This window comes from Fonsecaea multimorphosa (assembly GCF_000836435.1).
Source record: "Fonsecaea multimorphosa CBS 102226 unplaced genomic scaffold supercont1.29, whole genome shotgun sequence".
Classification (NCBI taxonomy): Eukaryota; Fungi; Ascomycota; class Eurotiomycetes; order Chaetothyriales; family Herpotrichiellaceae; genus Fonsecaea; species Fonsecaea multimorphosa.
The window spans coordinates 360-25667 of record NW_015971663.1 but is presented as its reverse complement, the minus strand read 5'-3'; the positions used below and the strand labels follow the sequence as shown (position 1 = coordinate 25667).

At 48.6% G+C, this 25308-nt stretch overlaps 10 protein-coding genes across 10 annotated transcripts; 6 read left to right on the top strand and 4 right to left on the bottom strand.

The window, feature by feature from the left end:
• Positions 1–182: 182 nt before the first annotated feature.
• On the bottom strand, positions 183–1749 carry Z520_10247 (uncharacterized protein; the record flags this gene model as incomplete). Its single annotated transcript, XM_016780740.1, has 3 exons — positions 183–545; positions 594–1614; positions 1667–1749. 3 exons carry the CDS (start codon positions 1747–1749, stop codon positions 183–185), a joined length of 1467 nt encoding a protein of 488 aa, XP_016628033.1.
• Positions 1750–2177: 428 nt separating this feature from the next.
• Z520_10246 (uncharacterized protein) lies at positions 2178–4231 on the top strand (the record flags this gene model as incomplete). Its single annotated transcript, XM_016780739.1, has 7 exons — positions 2178–2211; positions 2266–2627; positions 2677–2756; positions 2819–2894; positions 2951–3862; positions 3914–4074; positions 4138–4231. The coding sequence occupies 7 exons, from the start codon at positions 2178–2180 to the stop codon at positions 4229–4231; spliced, it is 1719 nt and encodes a 572-aa protein (XP_016628032.1).
• A 1078-nt stretch (positions 4232–5309) lies between these two features.
• On the top strand, positions 5310–6313 carry Z520_10245 (uncharacterized protein; the record flags this gene model as incomplete). The annotated part of the gene is made up of 3 exons (XM_016780738.1): positions 5310–5672; positions 5725–6078; positions 6134–6313. 3 exons carry the CDS (start codon positions 5310–5312, stop codon positions 6311–6313), a joined length of 897 nt encoding a protein of 298 aa, XP_016628031.1.
• A 1158-nt stretch (positions 6314–7471) lies between these two features.
• Z520_10244 (uncharacterized protein) lies at positions 7472–9381 on the top strand (the record flags this gene model as incomplete). The annotated part of the gene is made up of 6 exons (XM_016780737.1): positions 7472–7948; positions 8001–8169; positions 8224–8453; positions 8541–8687; positions 8738–8975; positions 9044–9381. The coding sequence occupies 6 exons, from the start codon at positions 7472–7474 to the stop codon at positions 9379–9381; spliced, it is 1599 nt and encodes a 532-aa protein (XP_016628030.1).
• A 918-nt stretch (positions 9382–10299) lies between these two features.
• On the bottom strand, positions 10300–11048 carry Z520_10243 (uncharacterized protein; the record flags this gene model as incomplete). The annotated part of the gene is made up of 2 exons (XM_016780736.1): positions 10300–10625; positions 10682–11048. 2 exons carry the CDS (start codon positions 11046–11048, stop codon positions 10300–10302), a joined length of 693 nt encoding a protein of 230 aa, XP_016628029.1.
• A 741-nt stretch (positions 11049–11789) lies between these two features.
• Z520_10242 (uncharacterized protein) lies at positions 11790–12448 on the bottom strand (the record flags this gene model as incomplete). Its single annotated transcript, XM_016780735.1, has 3 exons — positions 11790–12062; positions 12117–12238; positions 12298–12448. The coding sequence occupies 3 exons, from the start codon at positions 12446–12448 to the stop codon at positions 11790–11792; spliced, it is 546 nt and encodes a 181-aa protein (XP_016628028.1).
• Positions 12449–13233: 785 nt separating this feature from the next.
• On the bottom strand, positions 13234–14021 carry Z520_10241 (uncharacterized protein; the record flags this gene model as incomplete). The annotated part of the gene is made up of 6 exons (XM_016780734.1): positions 13234–13306; positions 13357–13446; positions 13496–13585; positions 13633–13722; positions 13775–13879; positions 13930–14021. The coding sequence occupies 6 exons, from the start codon at positions 14019–14021 to the stop codon at positions 13234–13236; spliced, it is 540 nt and encodes a 179-aa protein (XP_016628027.1).
• A 1747-nt stretch (positions 14022–15768) lies between these two features.
• Z520_10240 (uncharacterized protein) lies at positions 15769–16484 on the top strand (the record flags this gene model as incomplete). Its single annotated transcript, XM_016780733.1, has 3 exons — positions 15769–15804; positions 15848–16138; positions 16215–16484. 3 exons carry the CDS (start codon positions 15769–15771, stop codon positions 16482–16484), a joined length of 597 nt encoding a protein of 198 aa, XP_016628026.1.
• A 1975-nt stretch (positions 16485–18459) lies between these two features.
• Positions 18460–19519, top strand: Z520_10239 (uncharacterized protein; the record flags this gene model as incomplete). Its single annotated transcript, XM_016780732.1, has 4 exons — positions 18460–18808; positions 18870–18974; positions 19031–19145; positions 19210–19519. The coding sequence occupies 4 exons, from the start codon at positions 18460–18462 to the stop codon at positions 19517–19519; spliced, it is 879 nt and encodes a 292-aa protein (XP_016628025.1).
• A 470-nt stretch (positions 19520–19989) lies between these two features.
• Z520_10238 (uncharacterized protein) lies at positions 19990–21549 on the top strand (the record flags this gene model as incomplete). Its single annotated transcript, XM_016780731.1, has 3 exons — positions 19990–20041; positions 20124–20983; positions 21067–21549. The coding sequence occupies 3 exons, from the start codon at positions 19990–19992 to the stop codon at positions 21547–21549; spliced, it is 1395 nt and encodes a 464-aa protein (XP_016628024.1).
• Between the last annotated feature and the right edge of the window lie 3759 nt (positions 21550–25308).

Sequence of the window (25308 nt, the reverse complement as noted above, 5' to 3'; positions counted from 1 at the left end):
ACCTAGATAATGATTGTACGCCAGGTTCCTTAAATGAGCGAGCCATAATCCCTCGAGGGGGAATAGTGAGGTGGGAGACCTCCCGGTTTGGGTTCCATTACTGCCGTTTAGCAAGGGCGTGATTTCATGAAAGAAGAGCTGGGCAAAGTTTACCAATTTGTTCGAGTTGTTTGATATCCACCCTAATACGACATATTGATCATGATTGTCTTTGGTTCTACAAATGACCTCCACCCAGCTTCCCCACATTCCCTGCCCTGGCCGCTTTGCTTCATTCCCCCCAGCGGCGCCGTAAGAAACATGAGGCTGACGCAGTTGATGCCCACCATGCCGCTCTCGAAGTTCGAGGCACAGCGCAAAGCCCGGTTGATGTCCTGAGAGAATACCCCGGCCATGAGACCAAACTCGGAGTCGTTGGCCTTCTGCATCACCTCTGCCTCAGTCTTAAAGGTATTGATGATTACGACAGGTCCGAATATCTCCTCTCGCATTATGTGGGCATCTTCGGGGACATCCAGGAATATAGCGGGCTCAACGAAGAATCCCTGGAGACTAGATCAGCTGTTGGTCATTTGAAACAGAAGGCACTATACCTTGTCTCCAAGCCGTTGGCCACCTGTCAGCAAACCACCATGAGTATTCTTCCCCAGATCAATGAAGCCCACGACCCGTTTGTGCTGGGAAGAGTCAACCAAAGGACCCATTTGCGTAGATGTGCTATCAGGGTCGCCAATATTGCGTGTGATCTCCAATATGGCCTCTCTATATCCACTAATAAAACGGTCTGCGATGCCCTCTTGCACATAAAGCCTTGTTGCGGCAAAGCAGGACTGTCCACTGATGGTTGTGATAGCTTGCGATGTCCACCGAATGGCATTGGCCAGATTACAGTCGTCAAAGATCACTGCTGGAGACTTACCACCGAGCTCCAGGGTGATACGCTTCAGATTGCTCTTCGCAGCTGCCTCCTGGATCTTTTTCCCCGTTGCGATGGATCCAGTAAAGCTGATCTTGCGAATCCTCATATGGCTCGCGAGGAGTGATCCTGTCAGTCCATTCCCACTCAGGACCTGGAAGACACCAGCCGGAAAGCCCGCCTCACAGATCAGTGCCCCCAAAGCCAAGCAGGCAAACGGGGTTTTTTCGGACGGCTTTAGAATAAAACAGTTCCCTGTGGCAAGAGCTGGACCAGCCTTGAGACCGACGGTCAGAAGAGGGACGTTCCAAGGCGTAATTCCCGCCGTCACACCAAGTGGCTCGTTGATGACAATATTGACGAAGCCGTCCTCGTTTGAAAAAGACTGGCCGCTGATCTTGTCTGTCCAGCCGGCGAAATACCTGAATGCTTCTGCAGTTCGACGGATTTCCCACTCACCGAAGACATGCATTGGTGCCCCAAGGGTGATTCTTGTTAGCTCTGCGAGCGCGGCGCCGTGCTCGACTATTAGATTGGCCAATTTGAGCATCATGTCCCGGCGAGCAGAAGGTGTTGTAATCTTCCATTGGGGAAATGCAGCTTCCGCGGCAGCTACGGCCAGATCGACATCCTGGTCGGCCGCGAGGGGGACATCATCGGCGACCAGAGAGCCGTCCTTTGGATTGTACAGTTGAAGCCTGAAAGCTGGTTGATCATCGCAGTATGCAACAAGAGAGATTCATCACTAACTTTTCATAGTGCTTCGAGTCAACGTATCTATTGTTGATGAAAAGCTGTTTCGGCAGGTTGGATTTGCTAAACTGGAATGCCATGGTAAAATTGTCAGTGTAGTATTAAACAGGTGTAATGAAACTCCGAAGAAGCTATTTCGCCAGTTTCTTGATCTCTTCGAAGTCTCTTACTAGCCCTTTGCCCATCGTTAAAATCTGAACGTCGTAATCCTTCTTGTCCTACAAGCAAGATTTACTCCTGTGGTGGTGACCGCGAGTTGCAGAGGTGTGATCTCTGATTGGTCAACTCTCGCGGGGGAACCAAACTGTGGGAAACTGGTGGAGATGGTGGAGGGACCGCGACCAGGGTGGAGACGTGGCGGAGTTCTTGCAGTTGAAAGTAAAATCTGGCCAGATTGGATCCTCCACTGAACCGGTCCAGCCTGTGCAAGTAATCTTGAATGCGAATGTCTGATATCGAATTGTCGGCCATTTAGTCAATTGCACTCGATTCCAACCATAGCTCCATCATGGCAACAAACTTCGAGTTCATTATTGTTGGCGGTCAGTCCACCTGCAACCGCAAGTATGACCCAGCTTTATACTGATCCTACGAAGGCGGAGCAGCGGGGGCAGTTATCGCGTCCCAGCTGGCAAATACAGCGCGGGCACCTTCAGTCTTGCTGGTCGAGGCAGGAAGCGACCCTCGTGCCTCTGATCCTCAACTACGGGCGCCGGCGGATCGCACGCTTTGGAGTTTAAGCAACCAGAAACTTCTAGACCATGGACACGTCTCGATACCGCAGAAGGAGCTACTAGAGCGACGACTTCCCTATAGACGGGGCCGGGCGCTGGGTGGGAGCACCGTCACGAACTACATGGCGTACCTCTATGGAACCATGGCAGACTACGATGCCTGGGCAGAGCTGGTGGACGATCCAGTGTGGAGGTGGGAGCATGTTCAGGAGGTGTTTAAATCTGTAAGCAGCTCTAACTCTAGCATCTTGCAGATAGACTCATGGCTGGCAGCTTGAAACATACCTTGTTGAGCTCCCCGCTGGAATGGAGGCCTATGTAAATCCTTCCCGGAGAGATCATGGCGATAGCGGGTAAGGACAGGACATTCAGCAGCCGGCGAGAAGTATCCCTACTGACTCGAGATTCCTTCAAGACCCATCAAAATATCATTTCCACGAATGTGGGAGAAGGAAGGGAAGAAGCTCCTTGAAGCCGGTACAGAAATAGGGGTGAGTATTACATTGACGAACCTACTTGAATGGTCCTGACGTTGAATCGTTGATAGGTTCCTATATGCCTGGATGTAAATTCCGGAAACCCCATGGGTATCTCTCTGAAAGTCTCAACCCACGACCATGCCGAGCGCACCACAAGCGCGTCTGCATTCCTTGCTTCTCCACCGGCCAATCTACATATATGGACTGACTGTCCAGTAAGTCAACTCCAGCTTAACGGAAGAAGAGTTGTTGGCGTACAGTGCGTGGATGGCAGGCAGGCAACAGCGACAAAGGAGGTCATTATCTGTGGAGGCTCGATCGACAGCCCAAAAATCCTCCTTCTGTCTGGTATTGGTCCCGTCGGAGAATTATCTGACCTCGGAATCGAAGTGGTACAAGATCTACCAGGAGTTGGTGAAGGTCTTCAAGAGCACCCCGGGGTCCCGATGATGGCACGAATGACTGGCTCCTTCTCGGATCGCTGGGCGTTTGAAAAGTCTCCGCAAAAGCAGAGGGAAGCTGCTGAGCAGTGGACGAGAGACAAAACCGGCCCACTATCTGACGGTCACAGTAACATGGCGTTCCTATTCATGAAGATTCCCGAGCTCCAGACCACGACTGAGTTCCAAGGCCTGGACGACAAGACGAAGCAATTCCTACAGCAACCGTGCGTGCCACACTACGAGATGACGGCTGGCGGGCCCAATTTCTTTCCCGATATGGATTTCGGCGATGATTCATATCTGGCAGCGCTGGCGGTTGGAATGAATTGTCAATCCCGGGGCAAGGTGAGTCTAGCATCGGCGGATCCGAGGGATATACCCAATCTGGATTTCAACTTCTATGACCACCCATACGACATGCGGATGATGGTGGAAGGGATGCGCAAGACACTGGAATTCTTCAACTCGAAAACCTTGTCGCCGTACCTGAAAGGCCCTGTTTTGATGCCGGAAAGTAGGTCTGAAGAGGATATTGTGGTATGCAGTAGATACCAGCCACAAGGCACTGAAAGTTAACAAAGCACTCAGGACTATATTCGGAAACAAACCCAGGCCGCCCTACATGCAACTGGTACCGTCAGAATGGGTCCGCGTTCTGACAAGATGTCCTGCGTCGACTCAAGTTTCAGGGTCTACGGGGTTGAAGGCCTCCGTGTGGCAGACATGAGCGTGTGCCCTCTCCTTCCAAAGTGCGTACTCCAAAAAACACACAAAAGGAGAAAGCTGCCACTAACCCTCCGTGGCAACTGTAGTAGCCATACCCAGGCCACGGCATACCTTATTGGTGCTGTGGCGGCAGCGAAGCTGGTGGCGGAGTACCGACTGCAGTCAAATGACAAGATATGATGGTGTGAAAAAAGACGGTACTGTATAAGTGTCTATTGGACAACGACAGCCAAGAATATGGAATAATTATCAGTCCCTACGCCTTGCGTACCTACATGCTAGCCTCCAGAGATAGATTTGCTTCATCTTCCAACGTCTTCTGTTACTTGGTGCCGACAATCTCCCTCCTTATCATCTACGATATCACCCATTTTTTTCCATCTCCTCTCTTTCGAAAAGAGATCAGCTCTCCGAGTAGCGCCTCTGGCTGTCCCAGCACCACCATATTCGTTCCCGGATCTAGCTCTCGATGAACCACTTCCGGCGAGGGCTCTACTCAGCGAGGGCGGTCTGGCGTAATGTGCTGGGCCACGGCTCCGCCATACAATTGCCCGTAGACATCAGCCTTGGCGATTCCAAGGCATCCAGCAGCTACAAGGCGTCCTGATCCAGATGGGCCAGGGACTCTGTAAGCGACGATGCTCGGGAATGGCCATAACCACGGAGGTAGTAGGAGATGACTCGGGCTTCTCCTGCCAAATGCGGAAAGACATGGGACCACATTGCCCCAGCTAGAGAGAAGGCATTGATAAGGAGATATGCACACCAAGCCCGCCGCTGTCCCTGACCAGCGGCTCGTGGTACCCTAGATAGAGGCCCTGAGCTATGTAGGCTCACAGGAGATCAACTTCTGTGAGAATTTCACTTGATTTTCAATTTTGTCACGTCGTAATGCCCTTTGGTTCCCCCAAACGGGGTTACCACCTAGCCGAGGCTTGTCGGAGGCCCCGCCATTTCCACTTGACTATTTTCGCCTAAAGAACGTAGTATATGCAGACTACCTCGTACTATATATATGGACCATCTCCGGCTTTGTGTTTGCGGGGTTAAGTAGAGTTTTTAGAGGCGGGGGTATGGAGAGTTAAACCGGAGACTGCTGCCTTCTTTACCACATCCTCCTCCATACTCCAACCCTGAAAGGCCGAAACCTGGAGATCTTCAGAATCAGAGGTTTCGCAACACTATAGGTATCTACACAAAGATAAGATTTACAGCACATAAACATCTCCAATTTTCAGGGTGTCGACAGGTCAATAACATGGCGGCTGCCGACATAATCAATGTCCCCCATCTCTGGGGGATTGATGTAGGATACAAGATGTCTAAAGGATTTGACCCTTCGAAACCGACCTGTGTTCTGATAAACTCGTTTACGACAAGTAGTCTACTCTACCAATCCGAGTTGCAGAACCCAGAGCTGACCAACATCATGAACCTTGTCGCAATTGAGCCTCTAGGCCACGGGAAAACGCGATCAAAAGTCGAGAACTTCACATTCTGGGATACGGCTATTATGAACCTTCAAGTAATGGATGCTCTGGGAATCAAAAAGGCATTTGCTATGGGCACCAGTCAGGGCGGATTCATCGCGGCAAGAATGGCACTTCTGGCTCCGGATCGAGTAAGCTTTCCTGCGTGCTGAGTTGCAGAAGCAGATACTAACGTTCAAATAGATTGAAGGCATCATACCACTCGGAACTACAATGGATTCGGAGTCTCAGCACACCCGAGACCTTGGTTGTTATGATGCGTATGATTCTTACATGCGCTTCATCAACAGGTGGACCTCTGCGGAACCTACGCCAAATTGGGTAGTGGAAGACGACTTTTGCGCTTTGATTTGGTATCTGGGATTTGGCAAAGACTGCCCAGAAGAAACCAAAGTGTACTGGAGGAACATTCAGAAGGGCAACTATTGCGGCGACGACGGACGCAAGAGGTTGAGGACATCCATAATAAATGTCCTAGAGAGGGACGGACTGCACTGCAGACTGCCAGACATTCGCTGCCCAGTTCTCTGGATCCACGTAAGTTCTGGTCGATGATTCCGAACACAGATGATGGATGCTGACCTTCTCAAAGGGTTCTGAAGACGTACCTTTCTCGTATAAGGTGGCAGAAGAGGAGATCAAGCTATTCAAGAATTCAAAGAGTGCGGAACTTCATATTATCAAGGGCGGTGGCCACTACCTCAATGCTACACATCCAAAAGAGATTGCAAAGAAACTGGCCGAGTTTGTCCAAAAATATAGTAAGACATAGCAGCTTTGAAGCAATGCGACTCTGGATAAGCGGGTTCTTAACACTGAACTTTGTAGCTCTCAGTGTAGATATAAAGAAGCGTCCTTTACAGGTTCCATTCTTAACAGGCTCAAGCAGATATAGAAACTGATCCTTGCATGGCCTGTTGAAATACTCCCAAATCTCCAACCATTCGAGGGAATGTCTTACTTGGCATAAAGATATCAATATGGGAATCTTCTGCATAGCTTAAGTTATTCCCATTCTCTCGAAGACTCAATAATGAGATATCCCTGTTGATGAAACTTGTACTCGCGCCAGACACCACTACCATCAGGTTAGGCTACAGCTTAATCGACATCGATTTTCTGTTCACGATACAGCGTGAGATGGATTGTGTAGGGTGCGACTTGAGGAATAACTCAACGAGCTACCTTGGCCTGTCACTGAATACACGTATGCCATTTCGCTCTGAACAACTACTCCAGGGTTAATGGCCCTGTTAACCACCTGCATGAGCATGACCCATCTCAAAAAGATCCTCTGGCTAGGGTGGCAACGCAGACTCAGACTCAGACACTTCCGCAGCCCCGAGCTGCAGACCTGAGGAGACTGATTCTTGAAACTTTTGCTTATGCCATTGGAAATAGCTCTAGCTGGAAATGATGAGAGCTTTTCGTCCTACTGCTCCGTGTTGTTAGGGTAAATTCCAACTTTGCGGTGGGGTATTTGGCATCAACCTGGACCTTCAAGCAGAAAATTTATCTTCTGCAAGGGGGTTGTCTAGGTACGTCCAATATGCTCCTTGTCCATGTATACCCCTTCCGATATACTGCGAGGTTGGCTAGCCAAATATCGGTTATCGGCTAGCCAGCGGTAGTACTGGCTTGCAATGCTCAGCTAGTGGAGATTCAGGCGGGGTTATTCTGTTATTCTAGCACCTAGTGGGTGACAGAATTCCGTCTCGAATGGTCCAGGTTATCTGGCCAGAGCACCTCAATACGTGGGGACGGAGCTCTGTCGCCCCCTAACTTTCTGGGGTACTCTAGGTTCTCCAGACTCTCCTGTTCGGGCTGGGGATATAAGATCCAGGAAGGAGGGTGTATCTAAACCAACTCATCCTGATCTTCCTGTCTACACTCGCTCGCTTGCCACAGTTGTACAGCGCTCCTCGTCATCATGGCTCACGTTCGCGCGCAAGCCAACACCTACAACTTCATTGTTGCCTTTTTTGTGGCACTAGGATCTCTCACGTATAGTTTCAACTCGGCGATTATAGCTGCTCTGATCGGACTTCCCTCGTTCCTCTCTTACTTTGGCATCAATGCAAATACTTCCCATGGTGCGTCCCTCATTGGCGCCTGTAACGGCGTCTATTCGGCTGGCGGTGCCATCGGCTGCTGGATTGTGAACTGGCTTCTGGATGGTCTTGGCCGCAAACGTTCGATTCAGGTCATTGCCGTTGTCTGCATCATTTCGGCTGCAATTCAGGCAGGGTCTGTCGATATTGCTATGTTTATTGTCGGCCGATGCCTCAACGGTGTGGGCGTGGGAATGATTAACTGCACCATCCCTACATATATCTGCGAAATTTCCCCAGCTCGCCAACGTGGACGGGTCGTCAGCATCCACGGTGTTCTGATTGCCTCCGGATACGTGAGTTCCGCCGGCTCAGTTGCGATGTTCGAGACTGATATATTCTCTACAGGGAGTGGCTGGATGGGTTGGATTGGGAACGTACTTTGAGAAGAATCCGTCTATCCAATGGCGTCTTTGTGTTGCCCTCCAGATTGTGGCTCCACTGCTCCTACTCTGTGGCAGTCCTTGGGTCCCTGAGTCTCCTAGATGGCTTATCAACAACAACCGTGATCAAGAAGGTATATCTCCTGAGTCTGCTCCAAGCTGGTTGGCTAAAACATTACTTATTTTAGGTTTGAAAATTTTGATGAAGCTCCATGAGCACCCGTCTGATCCACAGAACATTGGAGCTCGAGAAGAATTTGTCCAAATCCAGACACAGCTTGCCCTTGATCGCAAACAAAAGGCAGGAAATATATTTCAGCTGTTCCGGAACCCTTTCTATCGCAAACGCCTCCTCTACGGATTCTGGCTGCAGGCAATGTGTCAAAGTAGCGGTGTCTTGGTCATTAATAACTATATGGTATGTCAAGCTCTGAGCCATACCACCATTTCTCTATCCCTCGAGGATATATGCTACATGAATGGTTGGGAGCTAATTGTCCTGAAGATTATTATCCTTGCGAGCCTCGGGGTAACTGGTTGGATCCCCCTGATGCTCAACGCCATTTACAATTCTTGGGCGGGCTTCTTGAATTTTATTAACTCGCTATTGATTGATCGCTTCGGGAGAATCCGGATCATCTCAATTGGAATTGTAAGTTTTCTCCTGACCCTAGACGTCTTAGCAAGCTGATGTTGGCTCAGAGTGGTGGTATTTTTGCTGTGATCATGGTCACTGCCATGGTGGCGAATTTCGGCGGACCGGATAACACCAACCGGGCCGGCGCTGGTATGGGAGTGTTCTTTATGTTCTTGTTTGCTACCTTCTATGCAAGCTGCGTGGACGCGACGAGCTACGTCTACTGTTCCGAGATCTTTCCCACCAACATCCGTGCTCAAGGTGTGGGGTTCTCAGTGAGTAGCTTGTTCATCATGACAACTAGTAAGTATCCTCCCATCATCCGTAAGATACAATCAACCTCAACGCTCGTGCTTGCTGACATACCACAGTCTACACTTCAGTTGCCGGGCCTGCTTTCAATGCTGTTGGCTGGAGGTTCTACTTGGTCTTCATCATTGTACCAGCATTCATGCTCGCTGTGGTCATCAAATGGTTCCCGGAGACGAAGAATCTGAGCTTGGAGGAGATTGGCGCTCTCTTTGGTGAAAAGGTCGCCATCGATCTCTCCCACCTTTCCGAGGCGGAACGTCAGGAGTTTGACGATCGACTTGCCCAGGCGGTCGATATGTCGGATATCATCAACACCAAGGTGGGCGTTGTGGCTGATCATATCGACGACCCAGAGACAATTGATTACGTCGAAAATACGGGTCCGGTCAAAGTTTGACTGTGAGAAAGCTTCTCGGGTCGCTTTCGAATATATCAAAAAGTCTGATCGGCTGAATCTGAGCTGGAGAGGAAATGTTGTCATGATGTCGGTGCCATTGCCTATCAAAGCTGAGATGTGTGATTTGAGAACAGTGTGCACTAGGAGCTAGCTTTGTTGGAATCTACGCCCGTGATAACAGGATGAACAAGTGAGAATATCAGACGCTAAGCCATCTGCTGATGCCCAAGCCTACTGCCCCTCATGATCTCTTATCTTTCAAAATCTATGAAGCTAGTGCTGAGCTTGCTATCGATCAGCCAGTGAAGCATGCAGATGGCCAAAGCCACTATCCCGCCTATACATATATATACATATATATGAACCGCGGAAAAGACTGAGGATCTTGCTCCTGCGTAGAAATGTTTATTGTGTGGCCTTCTTTGTTCATACAACGGCCCAAGTTGGCCAATCTTGTAAGGAGCTTTTACCAACGCACGAACTTTCCGGAGAAGGGATTCCCCGCTGTGGGAATTTGATTCTGAGAAATAATAAATCCCACTTTCTCCACCAGAGAACCAATCTCAAGTAGGAGTGTTATTTTGTATTTCTCCACAACTATCCAGACAGACTCTCTCCACAAAGTCTTTTCGGTGCTATTGAGAAATCTGAACCCGCAGAGGTCAAGGCAGTCCATGAATTAAGGAAATAATGATACTGACCATACGTGTATGACAACGTGTGGGTTAAGTCAAGATTTGCTATTGTTGGAGACAGGCTATTTCAACGTGTAGACCCGAAAAGCTCTCACAACAGGGGTTTTTACCCACTATGTTGCGATGTACGCGTAGCCATTTGTGGGGCAAGGCTGATCCTGGACCGATCAAAACATGAACACATTTTGTTGAAGGACTACCCTCATATTAGATACTGCCTCTTTTACTTATCATAACCCACACCCTTCACAAGTTTGAACCCCCTCACGTCCTTAAAGTTCTCGAGAATCCTTCTCGCCCAAGGTGTTGCATCGGCATAGAGTAGTTCGGGGCCGTTCATATGCTGTAGAGTATCCCATTCGTGAACCGCAAAGAACCTGGGAATCTTCTCCTTTGTATCCCCTTCGACTTTCCCAAGTCGATAACGTGCAGACCGCCTATATCCTGGAACGTTGAGGAGATTACCGAGGTGCTCCTCGCGGTAGAATCGGTCGTAGTCTTGGTCGTCTTGCGGCTCGATCTCGCACAACAACATATACGGAGGTTCCTCTACATGAGCTCATATTAGGGTCGTTCTCTGGAAAGATGGGATATAGACAACTCACTATCTCCAAGATGCTTTGGGTCCACGCTTTGAATCAAGGACGAATTTCGAACCTCTATAGCGGCAACAGAGTTCGCATCCTTTCCCCCGAGTAGCTTGCTAGGCTTGAGAAGATTCTTATAGGTATCCGTGTCAGACGGGACCAGATGATCGGAGTGGCATAGCACCAGAAATGTCTTCTCGTCAGGAGGCTGCTCCGTAGAAGTCGCAAGTTCAAAGTTGTGATATACTTCGTATAGGGCAGCCCTTCGAGCAACCTTTGAAGTAACAATATCGGATATTTGCTGTTCAAGATACGCCCTCCATGTTGAAGGGTCCACCGCCGTAGGTCTGGAATGTATTTGAAGTAGAGACTGTGGAAACGACATATTTTCGTCACAGATCAATAGATGTAAGAGGTCCTGTGATAGAGAAATCGAATAGGTCTTATATATTGATCAAAGCTAGCGTCGATTTAAACTTTCTCAAGTAGATTGTGGAGTTTACCTACTGGTGGGGTTTGGGGCTGTATTTTAAAGCTCAGTACAATTTTCCACAAGGGCGTTTCTCCCTTTCTTGGAGACGACCCGAGATCTTTGTCTCTCTCTCCGCCTAGGTAACCCCTATTAGGGCCCACTAATGAATTGGGACGAGGCTGATAGCCATGGGCGTCAACTTGACCCTGTAGGCGATCCACCTTTCCCAGCTTGTATCGCCTGCGGACTCATCTACAAATCGCCCTCGCGAGTCGGCGAGGCGATTCCAGAAGCGTGCTAGACTTGCTTTACCGCGCACTGCTGGAGCGGCACGACGACTGCCACCCCGGCGATGCCCGTGTTTGAACCGACTGTGTTATTGGAGCCCAGTGTTGGCTACGAGGAGTGGAATGCGACTGTTTAGACCTCTTAGGCCTTCGTCACACGTATGGGAACAAGAGGCAATATCCGGTGGTCCGCTGTAGACACCCATGAACGGGTCAAAATAACATAGAATATCATTACTAGGTAGTTAATTCCGTACGAAGGGAAAACTTAGATTGATCGAAGAGCGTAAATCCTCATGAGTCAGCCATACTAAACCGCAGGCGGACAATGACTCGTACGCCAAAACGACCTCGGGAACTCCAAAATCTAATGCCCGCTCAATATCCCGGAGTTTTTAGCAACCTCATACTGATGTGCCATCGCGAAAGAGAATAACGCGTCCCAATCTCGACACATATGCGTGTTGCCCCAACCATCCACCGGCGGTTTGAAGATCCCTCCAGCTTCGTGGCCTCTCTCCAGCGTCGTGTCGCCGCAGCACATGACCGATTGACGGAGGTAATCGACGCAGTGGACAATATGGGCCTCGAGACTCGCGTTGGATGAGCGTGGCTGCAAAAGAGAATGCTTTATGGACATCTGAGGCCATTAGTCTCCTGAAGACTATTACACAACACTCGACCTGCAACTCACAAGGCAATGGAGTTGGTGAAACATCGAGACACCGTACACCTCCGCTGCAGATGTTGGTCTGTATGCCATCCCTCCGGTCAAGCCAAGCCGACGAGGGTTCTCTACCAGAACATACCCTTCGCCTGTATTCCCGTTAGCTGCAACGGATCTCACATATAGAGAGACGACGAAGTCGACTCACCCGCGGTGATCGAGCTCCATGGTTCTGCGGCCATATCTGAAGCGTTGTCGGCACTGAAGATGTCATCCCTCTGAAATTGGACTTGCTTTACCGGTACTACGGTATCATCAGCCTCGAGCCTCATACTCTCGGGAATACAATTCGGTACCATGTGGGAAGAATGATGCGTTTCCCCGAACCGAGACCGCTCCGGCACCAACGTACGTCCAGGAATGCGAGACGAAGAGAAGGGTCAACAGATATACACTCAGGAGACCCCAGAATGGCACTCGATAACAGTCTTGCCTTCCTTTGCTGTCCTTTTTTCGTATGCAGTCGTTCAGATATTGTCCTTCGAGAAGAAATTCGTCGACTGAGTGTGGTAGGTGATTTGTCTTGTCCATCCTGCCTCGATGAGCACTCGAAACTTGGATCAGGACCGTGAGGTTGTCTTGGGAAGAGGTTTTCGAGGTGTGAAAGCCGCCACAACGAGTTGGGAAGCTATCTGCCTTTTTTATGGTCAGTCAGCTTATGTACTTTTCAGGCTAACAAGTATTAGGCATTATGATCGTCTGCGGATGCGACCAACGACGATCGGCCGTGGGAATCTGTACAGCCTACTTTGCACCGTATCACTCCAGCTTCTTCATACGAATACGCCGAGCCTTATGCACTGACATTCACTCTTCACGCATGACAAGGTCGACATCACTGGATAGTGGCCTCTTAGCAAGACCTCAGATGTTGGATTATCTCCCACAAGATCAAGACCTGCTACTTTACTTCTTCTAACGTTTCGCGACACCACGACCATGCCCCGAAATAATCTAATATATTTGGGCTTGTGTTACGGCCGGAAATAACCCAAATCACCGCCTTTCAACCAGTACTTGGCTTACAGCCTGGGTGAGCGACACATTCGTCGTCAGTACCTGTCCATTCTCCGGAGCCATGTAGTCAGGCCGAAGCTGGATCCCGTTTCTCAGGGCCTCCATCCCCGGCCAATGCATAGCCGATGGCAATGAATTTACTGTCGTAAATCAGCTCGCCGAAACCTCGAGTTCTGGGTCAAAAACTCACTTGGGGTCGCGGCTTTCAATTTCCGGTAAAGCTTCACGCTTTTCAGTGCTTCCACCCTCGGCTAGTGCATAGCCGATAGCGATGAACTTGCTGGTGCAAATCAGCTGTCAAATTCCAAGGTTTTGAATTGAAGACTCACTTAGGATCGCGTTTTTCAACTTCTACTGAAGCCTCACGCTTCTCAGAGCCCCCATCCTCGGCTAGTGCATAGCCGATGGCGACGAACTTGCTACTACAATCAGCTTTTGGAGCTCCGAAAATCTCTCGAAAACTCACTTGGGACCACGCTTGACAACTTGCACCGGGAATTCACGCTTTTCGACACTTCCATCTTCGGCCAAAGCGTATCCGATGGCGATGAATTTGCTACGACATCGTTTAGCCGTTCATGTCCACTGCCATCAGCACGATCACTCACTTCGGTTCTCGCTCCTCGATGTTAAGCCCCCTGGTCACGAGGCCGTCACGCTTCTCGACCTCACTGCCTCCTTCTGCCAAGGCGTAGCCGATTGCGATGAATTTGCTGGCCACGGTAAGCTCCACAAAATGCAAATGGAAGGCTTAATCACTCACTTTGGACTACGTTCAGATAGCTGGGCCGGGATAGCCAGACCGGACACTGCGACGGCCGAGCATAGGCCAAAGAGAATGGAGCTGAGCTTCATCTTGAAAGGTGAATCGACACTGGCAAGTATACAGGACTCGAGCTGGTGACTCCGGCTGTCCGTTCCAACTGTTCGAGGATGGGAGGGGATCTGTCTGGACCATGGCCATCTGGAACGTTATATGGCTCTCCTACCACAGCGGCAATCTGCCGTATTCTTTCGCAGACGCTCGCTACTGTCTCACACCATCGCCATCCTAGCCGAGGGATTTTCTAGAGAAGATTTCTCTATTACTCGAGCAGCTCCGACCGTGGAAAGTATCGCCGCTTCTGGTCAGCATTCTCTCAACACCTTTAGTCTCCGTTGTGGGCTCTTATCATGCACTTTGAATCCTTGGTTTCATTCTGCCTGGCGTAGTCCACTTCTCGCTGGGTGTTCTAGCGACGACAAGGTTACCTCTTCACCGTCTTTTCGATGCAGTCAGATGGAGATAAGCTATACCTATGCGACTTCGAGAGTATCGTCTTACTTCTGGAGGCAGTGGACAAGACTTGCAACTAGGGACCTTTGAATATGCCCGAGGGATACTAAAGACTAGTTCTGGCGAACGAGCCGAGTTGTCTATATCCACCGTGGAGGTCTTCCTCAGCACTAGTTATCTTAGTGTGGAGGATTGGCTCGTTTGGACCTCACTGACTGTCTAGACATCTGTACGGATGCCTGTCTTCACGACCTACCACGAACATTGTCGAGCTAGACGACCTTGGAACTATCAGAAGTACGTTTGCGCAGCCCTAAGGACTTCCTAATCCAGGTGATGACCCGGTTCCGCAGGTGTTAGTCGACAACGAGAATGCAATTGGGGTTATGATCTTCGGGATAATCTGCGCGTCTTCTTGCTCTCGGCTGTGGGTCAACTACCTGATGATAGATCAAGCTGCCGACATACCTGGACGCCCGAAGAAGGAAGCCTGTAGGGATGCTCAAAGCGCTTCGAGCTAGGATCCAAAGACGATCCGATACCAAGTGTGGCATTGGAAGAAACCTTCGGGAACGCATCCCTATTATCCAGGGGTCCAACTGCCGGCAGCCTACCCTTCAGGCGATAGATCCACATGATAATGGCATCATCCACTTACAGCTCATGTGTCAGCGCACCACCGTGCACGTTTAACCAGGATCTATCATTCCCTCAAAATTCATTGATACCCTTTTCGTCAACGCAGATGCATGTCAGCTTATATTCGTTGGCCTCACAAAGGCCGAGACTGGATTGCCTGTTGTTCTGCAGCTGTGGACAAGGTTTAGTGGGACCCATGCAAACCGGGCATCTTCCGCCATCTCCATACCCCGATACAGTCATGTCCCCACAGACGTCCCCGAAAGGCTAGGGCCGAACCAGTCTTAACTTCGGTCCTATGTCGAGGGTTCACGATATACTGGTCTCCAGTGACTGCTGTACTTCCCTCACTTTCTTGACCTTTCTCTCCCGGGCGAAGACAGCCTTTCTTCAATCATCCAGCCATGTTCAACTTCACTAAGACCCTGTGGCCCAATAGTGCCAAATCACCCGTTCAGAGCGACAGCTCACGATATAGAGACTCGATGAGCGACACCGATTCCGAGAAGGCAGAAAGTGAGGCGTTCCTCTCATCCGAGAAGGGCGCCGAGCTGCGTTCCACGGCGCCTCGTCGAACAACTCTGGGAGTTATCCTCTGGTGGGCGTGGACTTTCTCGACTTTGGCCTTACTTGCCACAACCGTGTACCTGTCTCTGCAGATCCGGAAGCAAAGCTCGAAAGGTAGATATGGAAGCTATGAAACTGGCTTTGAAACGGACATGCGTACGTCCCTTTCTGCTCTTTTGACCATCAACCTTTCACTAAGAAACCAACGGACTCGGCTTTCGGTTCCATCGAACTCAAGCAGGTGCGGTTCACTGGAGGTCTTCTGGTGACCGAAAACGGCACGTTGTACCGCCCAGTCGACCCCAACGAGCCACAGTATGTCGGCGAGCCAAGTCCCGACATCGACAGGAACTGGGCGGATCTGCTGTACGCGCCGGAAGTCGGACTGTACGGCGAGGATGCGGCTCAGCTGGTTGGGAAGACCTACCAGATGCCCGAGAGCGGTGCGTATCGATCCGCGCTGGATGTATTCCACACGTTGCATTGCGTGGTAAGTTAAAACACCCTCACTGTCCATCCAGTCTTCGGAATTGTCCCACAAGGGTGTTAATATGAGACCCCCACAGAACGAAGTCCGCAAGGAGCTCGATAACTGGTACTACGACTTCAGCACGCACCGCGAACCGCCGAACGTCCGGCGCATGCACATCGACCACTGCCTCGACTACCTGCGCCAGTCGATCATGTGCAGTGCCGACATGACGCCCGCAACGCTGTTCTGGAGCGACGCCAACCAGCGCGTCTACAACTCCTTCACCAACCTGCACACGTGCCGCAACCTGGACCTGTTGCACGCGTGGAGTAAGGAACACTCGTGCGGGGCGGATTGTCCGTAGATTTGCTTCCGACGCATTGTGTGATTGTGACCGAATCGCTTGAGATCCTCTCTCATGTGATGAAGAAATGGTCAATGGAACTTTTGTTTAGGAGCTGGAGAGAAGAGAAGAATTTGTGGAGCGGTCAGTGATCGCTGCCAAGGCTAGAAAATCCTCAATGATGAACTATAAATTTCCTTCTTGAATCTCTCTATCTATCTCCTTCCGAGTCTTTAGAAATCAGACCTAGCCGTAGCCAGGATCCTTTTCTACTTGAAGTCCAGGGTCAGTGGTCCGCGAGGCCTCCCAGGCTCCTACTAGGTAGTGCTTCAGCTGTTGCCGGCGGCATGCTGCAGAGGCAGATTGCGAGCATTACGACTTCAGAATTGGGCACAGCTTCCCTCCCTTTCTTCCATGTACCATCGTCCCAGAACTTTTGTGCCCGCAGTCATACGCAGTTCCTCGATACCTGCAGTCTGCCCACGTGAACTGTGAGTCAATAAACTCACAATCCATGTCTATCGACCTGCGACCACGTCATCTGTAGAGTAAGTGGCCTTCTGGCCGCCAGCCAACCAGTAGCAGCAGCACATGCGCATACTCGTTTGAGCTGACAGAACAGTTAGACGCCTGTGTTTTTTCGATTCTAAAACCTGCCGCAACGAAGAACGCGAAGTCGAAGAAAGGGCGAATATTCAATTCCCAGGCCCCACAGAACCATAGAGTGGACCCGGTCTGATTTCACGTAAAGTGCCCGTGAGCACGAATTCGAGGATCCTAAGCTGCATGAACGACCTGCATGAAGACAGCCTCGACTCGAGGTGGAATTCCAGCATCCGCAGAGGGAAATGGAAAGGATTCGTATGTATCACTTGGTACCATGTGCTGTATTCTTTGATGCGGTGAGGTTGTGGTCTGTGAAGACTGAATACGAACCAGGACAGTGTGGAGACATGATACTCAATATGTATCGGAAAGCCGCGATCCAGATTGGACATCTCATCTTGTCAAAGGCGCCACGCCACATACATATCCAAGATCCTTCTGCATGATCGCAGCATCCTGGTCCACTTGGCCTTCGTCTTTGAGTATTCTTTACCCCGCAAGGATCGAGGCTTTTGTGGGTAAGACATACAGTAGGGCGCTAGTCGTAGTAGTCTACTGCAAGGCCCGGCAGTATGCATAATGCACATATGCCTCGCGGCTGACAAGGCCAAAATCTAGCTTCCAAATCATGCGAGGAGTGCAAGTCGTAAGATGCCAATGACACGATGACTGATCCTTTGCCGGGATCTGGCACTGTGTGTGAAGAGGGAAAATGTGTCCATTTCCATACACCGACCGGCTGGATTCTGCACGGGTTCTCCACAGATGGCGAGTGGGGTCCGATCGGTTATATTCCCACAGCCCTTTTACTCTATAAGGTGAGGACCGACACGAGACGAAGGAAGGCTTACTGCTTTTATTGACCGACCCATTTCTGCGATACTTATCCACAAGACGATGGTGGCAGTCCTACAGTTGGGCAGTAGTTGGTGATCGACATAATTGTTTGCCCTGAAAGGTGTTTAGGCGAAGGTCCTCTTCTCAGGACTTTTGTGCTTCTCACCTACTATCACCCACGGAGTTTCCCCATTCGGTTATTGGTCCAGGTATCAGCTCGTTGTAATGAGCTTCTCAGCTTCATTCAGCAGAGCCCCTGCTCGTGAGACAGCGGCCTGGACTTCAATGTAAGCGATGGAAGCCTTTCTCCACTTCCCAAAGAGATACAGCATCGTGTACTCGAAAGCGGTGAGAAAAACAACTGTGCCAGGAGCATGATGACCATCGGAAAACTCGCCTTGATAGGTGCCACTCACCAAAGGTACCTCCAGCTTCGAATCTGCTCCAGGACAATTCCTTCTCCCTCCTCTAAGGACAGACCTTCAACCTCAGACGTTATTCCTCTGCTGTCCTGTTTGATTCTGGACACTGTGACCTGAAAGCTGTATTCACCATGTGGTCATTTCAGCAATCCTTTGGACTCAAGAAGTCGTCTCAGGCCTACGTTCCTGTTGGAGGCTACGATTCTGAGTTGTCCAAGGACGTTGAGATTGAATCCCCGACTTCATCGACTGGGTTTGACACCAAGGCTGTCCTGCTGTTGTGGCCGAAGACTAACAACAAATCACGCAGGCTGTTGATGGGCGAAAGACGCGGCGCGAACATTTTCGAAGTGCTGATAGTGCTCCTGCTCGGACTCTTCATCGGAATATCAGGCACTTGCCTGACATTGAAAGTTGTCTCGACGGGTGAAACTCAAGTCCCTAGCCTACAGCCATTGCAGTTTCCAGGTGTCCCCGATGGTACGACTTTATGGCCTTCTATCAAACAATTGGAGTCTCCAGGCACTGACGAGAGGTCCAGATGTGACCACAAACACAATCGAAAAGGTGTTCAACCCGGATCTGCTCTTCGATCCTTTTAGAGAAGATCAGCCGGCGGAGAAGGCATGGTACAAGTACAGGTCGCGTAAGTAGACTCGTTCCGGGGATGTATTGAGTACTTCGGCTCATCACACACGACAGGCTTCGTTTTCGTCGAAAACCCTCGCTCTTATGGCCTTTCACCATCAGCCGTGGACAAAGGTCACCCAAATCGCGAATTGTACTCGGTTGCCGGTTTCCATCAGCTCCATTGCCTGTGAGTCATTTTTGACATCCTGAATATTCGATACCCCCCAGACTGATCAGTTTTTTACATCCAGAGGAGTCATTCGGTATGCCTGGAATACGGTGCTGAATGAAGGCAACCGGACACTTGACAATAGGTATCCTGGAATGGAGGACGGTCCGGACGAGGAGAGTTACACGATCGGGAAACATTTCTCCCACTGCATAGAGATCATCCGCCATGCACTCGAGTGTTACGCGGATCCCACGCTGGAACCGCTGTTTACCGATACTGGCGACCACAGCGCCATTCTAGCGAGCGGTTGGGGCACAAAACACACCTGCAGGAACTTTGAGACCCTGACCGAGTGGGTGGATAGTAACCCAGCTTCGGGGCGGAGATAGATGTTCCCACAAAGACATAGAATGAATACCAAGCGAGCCGTAATCTAGTGGCCTTGACGATGGAATAGTGCACAGGTGGAAGAGGGGTAAAGGGGATGCAGGTGCAGGCCCACATCAGAACTTAGTATTTCTCACCGTCGGTCATCCGGACAGACTCCGGCTGTATCTCAATCCAGGTCAATCTCTTCCTTCGACTTTGAATTAAATCCAAATGCTACGTTGTTGCATAAAGAGAGAATTTAGGCAGTGGTGCGGCGTCGAGATCTTCGCTTCTCCATAGAATCTCGGCACGTTTCTTAGACATAAGGAATGGTCAGTATAAGCGGCTTATTAGCCCAGGTCTCAACTCTACATATCTCTTCTCCTTCTCGTTTCTCTTGTTCTTCTTCTTCTTCATGAATCCTCGTCTTCAAGGTTCAGCGAGAGAAGTATTTGTTCAATAAGCCGACTTTGTCTTGAGAGATAGCGAGATGGCTGTTACGATTGTCCAGAAACTGGAGCTTTATCTCGCCATCACTACAAGTTCGTCCACTCCCTCCATTCGTTCCCATCGGGAGTTTCTGGAAAGCTAACCGTGGAACCCTTGTGATAGTTCTGTTGGCAGGATCAAGGTGCCAGCCGTCGTCGAGAGAACACGAATTCTCTGGTATCTCGAAGAATGGTGTGCCTTATTCGGCATATAGGCACTATGATGACCGCACTTCCGCTGTCATCACCGTTGCTGTCAACGTGCCTTCCGAGCCCACTGAAGATGCTGACTTGTACTTCCACCTTGAAGCATCAAATATCCAGGACTGGATGGCCATAGGGATCGGCAGTTCAATGCGGGACTCCGCATTGACATTCGTTGCATACCAGGACAGCAAAGGATTGACCATGACTGTCAGTCCCCGTCTTGCAACAAGTCACGTAGAGCCGGAGCGTGAGCCGGTCGAAAACGTCACTGTTCACGTTCTGGATGGCAGTGGCGTGCAAGGGGGTGTGATAACCGCCGATTGGAAGTGTGCGAACTGTCGGTCTTGGGTTGGCAACTCAATTGACATCAAGGCGAACCGGCAGCCGATGATCATAGCTGCCAGGAGTAGTGGTCATCCGGTGTATAGCGACGATATGGAAGAGCCGATATCCATACATACGACGTTCGGTGCTTTCGAGTTGGACCTTGTTGCTGCGACTGGCATCGCTGGAGCACCTCATCCTCCCAAAGCAGCAGCAAATGATTTACCATCCAAATCGGACGAGCCCAAGGTTGAAAAGAATCACCGACTTCCGTCGTACTCTTCCGGCCCTGCACATGGCTTGCTGATGCTGACTGCTTTTGCTGCTCTATATCCCCTGGGCATTGTCTGGCTTCGACTTCTGGAGAATGTGAGACTTCACGCTCTGACGAATACCACTGCAACTATTTTGGTCCTTGGGTCCACAGGACTAGGTATTCGAATGTCCTACAGTGGAAACTTCATGGTGAGTGCTCCTGCTGTTCCGTCCCTTGACTCTAAAAGAATATATCTTCAGACACTAGTAGCTGACATCTCTCTCTTGCGTAGACAAACTTCAAGTCTACACACCAGCTGCTCGGCCTTTCCATTGCTGTTGCGATTCTCGCTCAGCTAATTATCGGCTTCATTCACCATCTTTTCATATACCCCAGAACCAGGCAGTCAAGCCGACTCAGTCGACTTCACATCTTCCTTGGTCCCGTCTCCATAGTATTTGGATGTGTGAACGGGTTCCTTGGTTTCAGGTTCGCGAATAAGTCGCTCACCATTGTGTTCTGGTATGTAGTCTTGATTATAGCAGTGTATGGTGGTGTGGCCGGCACTTTATTGTGGTCGAGGACACAAGCTTCAGGCTCGTTCTCTCCGAGACTTGGATTTCACGGTTTGACTTTGGGACCGAGTCGCCTAAAAAATGGAGACCTCGGGCATTACAATGGAGCCAGAGGTGATGCAACCGCTGAGGAGAGTGCAATTCCACTCATGACAGCAAAAGAAAGAGATAGACAAGCTGACAATGTCCTCAACGCTTAGCAAGAGAGCATTGAGAAAGCCGACGTTTTTGGCGAAAGTGGGCCAATCCTTAAGGATTGTAACGACAATTTCGATAGGCGAAAAGGCGCACCATTGAAAGTAGCGTTTAGACTTCTCAATACGTAAAGGTGTGAGTCTTCTGAGTTAGAGCGAACCGCTGGTGAGGCACATGGAGGCGGTGGGACAACCAGGAGCGAAGACTTGATTCTATAGGCTAGATCTTAACTGTTGTGGCTTTAGATAGGAAACGCGGTTTGAGTTTTGATCATTTGCTTCTGAGGTTAGAATAGGAGGGATCCAGAGGAACAAAACCGGAGATACTTATATATAGTTTTTTCCAAGTCTTTTAGGATAGGTATTCTTTATCCATATTATGAGTGACTTTCTAATACATAAGGTATCAATGAGTAAACCTAAGGTAGTTTATTTAGTAATATAGTAGTGAACTGGGGAGAGGCTTCAAGGCCATGGGGAGCCAACTCATACGTGGGTAGGGGGAGCTATATATACACAACACAACCACCAACAACAACAATAACACAGCCGAACAAGTAGATATCTGTACAACTAATTGATTGAGTGATTGATTGCTTACTAAGTTAACTATCTTACTAGCACTGACAAGAAGAAGAAGTATTCCAGCCCAGCGCGCGCTAGCCAATCACAGCGCCTGAACCTATTCTGTATATATATATAGCCTAAGACCTAGCCTTAGCGAAACCCTAGCTCCGATTACGCCTCTCCCTAATATATCCCTCCTATTGTCGCTCGCTTCCTTAACGTCCTCGCTTAAGACTACCCCTCCATATCTAGTTCTTCTTAATATCCTCTAGGCGCTTCGTGAAATTCTTTACTTATCTCGCGTCGAGCCCTACCTTATCTATTAGATTCATAACCCTTCTCTCGCCGCTTATCCTCGGCTCCCTTATAACTATTTAGTAAACCTAAAGAACGATCTCGAGGCGATCCTTAATATCGACTTAGACGGTACTAAGCGCCTACTAAAGCCGTCGTTATTCGTAAGTGTCCGCGCGGATAATAGTTAGTATATTCTTGATAATCTAAAGACTATAATTAATCTTATCTTATTAGATATTGGATTTTAAAATAAGTTCTTGAGGAGGGATACTAAAGATACGCTCTTTAAGCTACGCCTCGAGGAAGCCTTTCGCTTATATAGCGTTCTCGGATAGTCCCTATATCGAATTAATAACCGAGAAGGACTAGGTAGTAGTGTTGGCTATAAAGATTAACTAATATCGTCCGTTCCCCTAAAAGTCGTTATTAAAGATAATGATTCGCCTCGTATAATCATCGGGGTCCCTCTACTTCGCGAAAGGGACTATTTACTAAGCCTTTAGATATAAGCGAATCTAAAAGATAAAGTTCTTACTTAAGATAAACTTATATCCGATATAAGTCTCGCGAGGTAGCCTAGCCGCGATCCTAGCGTTAATAATACTTCTATTAAGCTATCCGTTATATTAAGGCTCTAATAAAGCTATTCGAAGGTTATCGCTGGAAATATTAAGGCCTCGATAATCAGAGTGGCTAGGGAGAATCGAATAGACTACCTTACCGAATTTCTTTTCCCACTACTCGATTAGATACTAAACGTTTTTTATTAGGTCTTTATACGGCGCGGCGATTCGTTCTAGGCCCTAAAGGTATAAGGAAATCCCCTTCTCAACTATATAGAGATATACGGTCGGGAAGCGTCCTAGTATATACCTAGTAAGGAGCGTTAAGGCGTCGACTATCTTTTCAGCTCCGTATTTATAATACCGTATAATATCCTCTTTCTAGACTAAAGGACTATCCTACCTATAGTTAGTCTATTTGATATACTTCTAGATTATATTCTATATAAATTAGACCGAAGTACCCGGATTTGGGATTAGATTCTATAGACTTTCGGGTATATTATATCTAAGAGATCGTAGAGGAGGAGCGGCGCCTAAAGGGCTTACAATTCGTATACTCTAATTAGTATATATCTAGCCGACCTCGATACCGTAAAAGAGCTCTAAAATCTTCAATTTCTTCACGGATAATAGAGGAGTCTTAGGCCCTAGAGTAGTCGTCTTTAGTCGCGGACGTTTCGTAAAAATAGAGAGATCGATAGGTTTATTTTTTATCTACTCGACCTATATAGTATTACTAATAGGTAAGCGAGGCTCTTTAGGTTTTCCAAGTTAGACAATAACTTCTCGATTGACGCCTATCGAAGCGGGCCTAATAGGGAACGTACCTTACTAAGACTATAATAGAACGGGTACGAGAACTAGACTAGAAGAACTAGAAGTCGAGGTAGGCTTAGGAACTCGGGATCGGTTAGTGTTACGCGTCGACTAGCGAGTATATATAGGAGTGGAAAGTCTAGCTAGACCGGCGAGGTTCTATTAAGGCGGAGAAAGGTAACCAGTCTACGAACGTGTTTAACGTAGAGTATCCGATATCTATAGAGGAGGTTGAGAAGCTAGAATCTTTAAGAGCGCGGAGAGTAGTATAACGGGCCTAGACCTACCTTTAGTAGCGATCAGATTCTTATAGTTTATAGATAGCGGACCCGTCTAGAAGAGACTATACGATTCCTTAAAGCCGTATCTCGCGATTATCTCGTCCTAGGTATCGAGTTCTTATTCTTTTACTTAATCTTCCTCCTTAATCGACGCCGTACTATCTATTAGATATTTAAGATCGCCCTTAATGAGATAGAGTTCCGCGCGATAGCGTTAAGCTATACAAATTCTTACGAGATAGTAGATTATTTTATGCGAAGCGATTTATAGAATCTTAAGAGGCGTAATAGTGAACTAATAAGGGTATACTCTTAACCGTTAATAGACGTCTAGAAGACTTATAGCGTCGTCACTATAGGGAATAATCAATTTATCGAAGAATTCCACGGATATCTACTCTAGAAACTTTATCTAGTATCCTCGAGAGACCGGGACTTATACTATATCGTATCTTTCTCTAAACTTTTTTATATCGGCGACCCTAGCGAACTTAGATAGGAGCTTATTACGTGACTCTACCCGGCGATTACGCTTATCTTTAAAGTTCCTTCTTCCTTATATAAGAGTAGAGTACTTGAAGAATTTCTCTATCGCTTTTAGAATGTACTTTATTAAGTCGTAGACCTATTAGGTAAGGTAGTCGCGCTAATTATCTACCTAGTTATACTTCAATTTAACTTAAGTAAAGAATTCTTAAATACGTAACGAATTATCCTAGTTAGTTTCTATAATAGTATCTATAAGAGAGACCTCGTATACTTCTTAAGGGGGTTTAATAAGGAGGATAGGTATATTGTCGAGAGTGTCCGTATTAGAAATCACGTACTTAGTAGATCGTATCGTAGAAGTTAACGAAGAAGGATATAGGCGAACTATAGGCGGTCTCGGAGCGAGCGTACGTTAATTATTAAGTATTGTAGTAAAAGAGTGTCGATAACCTCTAAAAGACTAAGTGTAATTACGGATACGTAATAGGAAAAAGAGAACGGAATGAGAAGGCGGTGGAAATAGTAATTCTAAAGTCGTAAAGGCGAAGAAGTTAGAGAAGAAGAAGTTAAGCTTATCGTAGCTAAATAGGTAGAAAAAGGCTTTTCGATTAAGACAAAAGAGATCTAGAAGGTCTTATATAGACGTAGAAAGAGAGGAATAAGTTATTAAGTTGTAAGAGAGAGAGAGGATTAGTCGAGGAGTAAGGCGAGATACTTATATCCTCCTAATTAAGCGTATATATGTATCG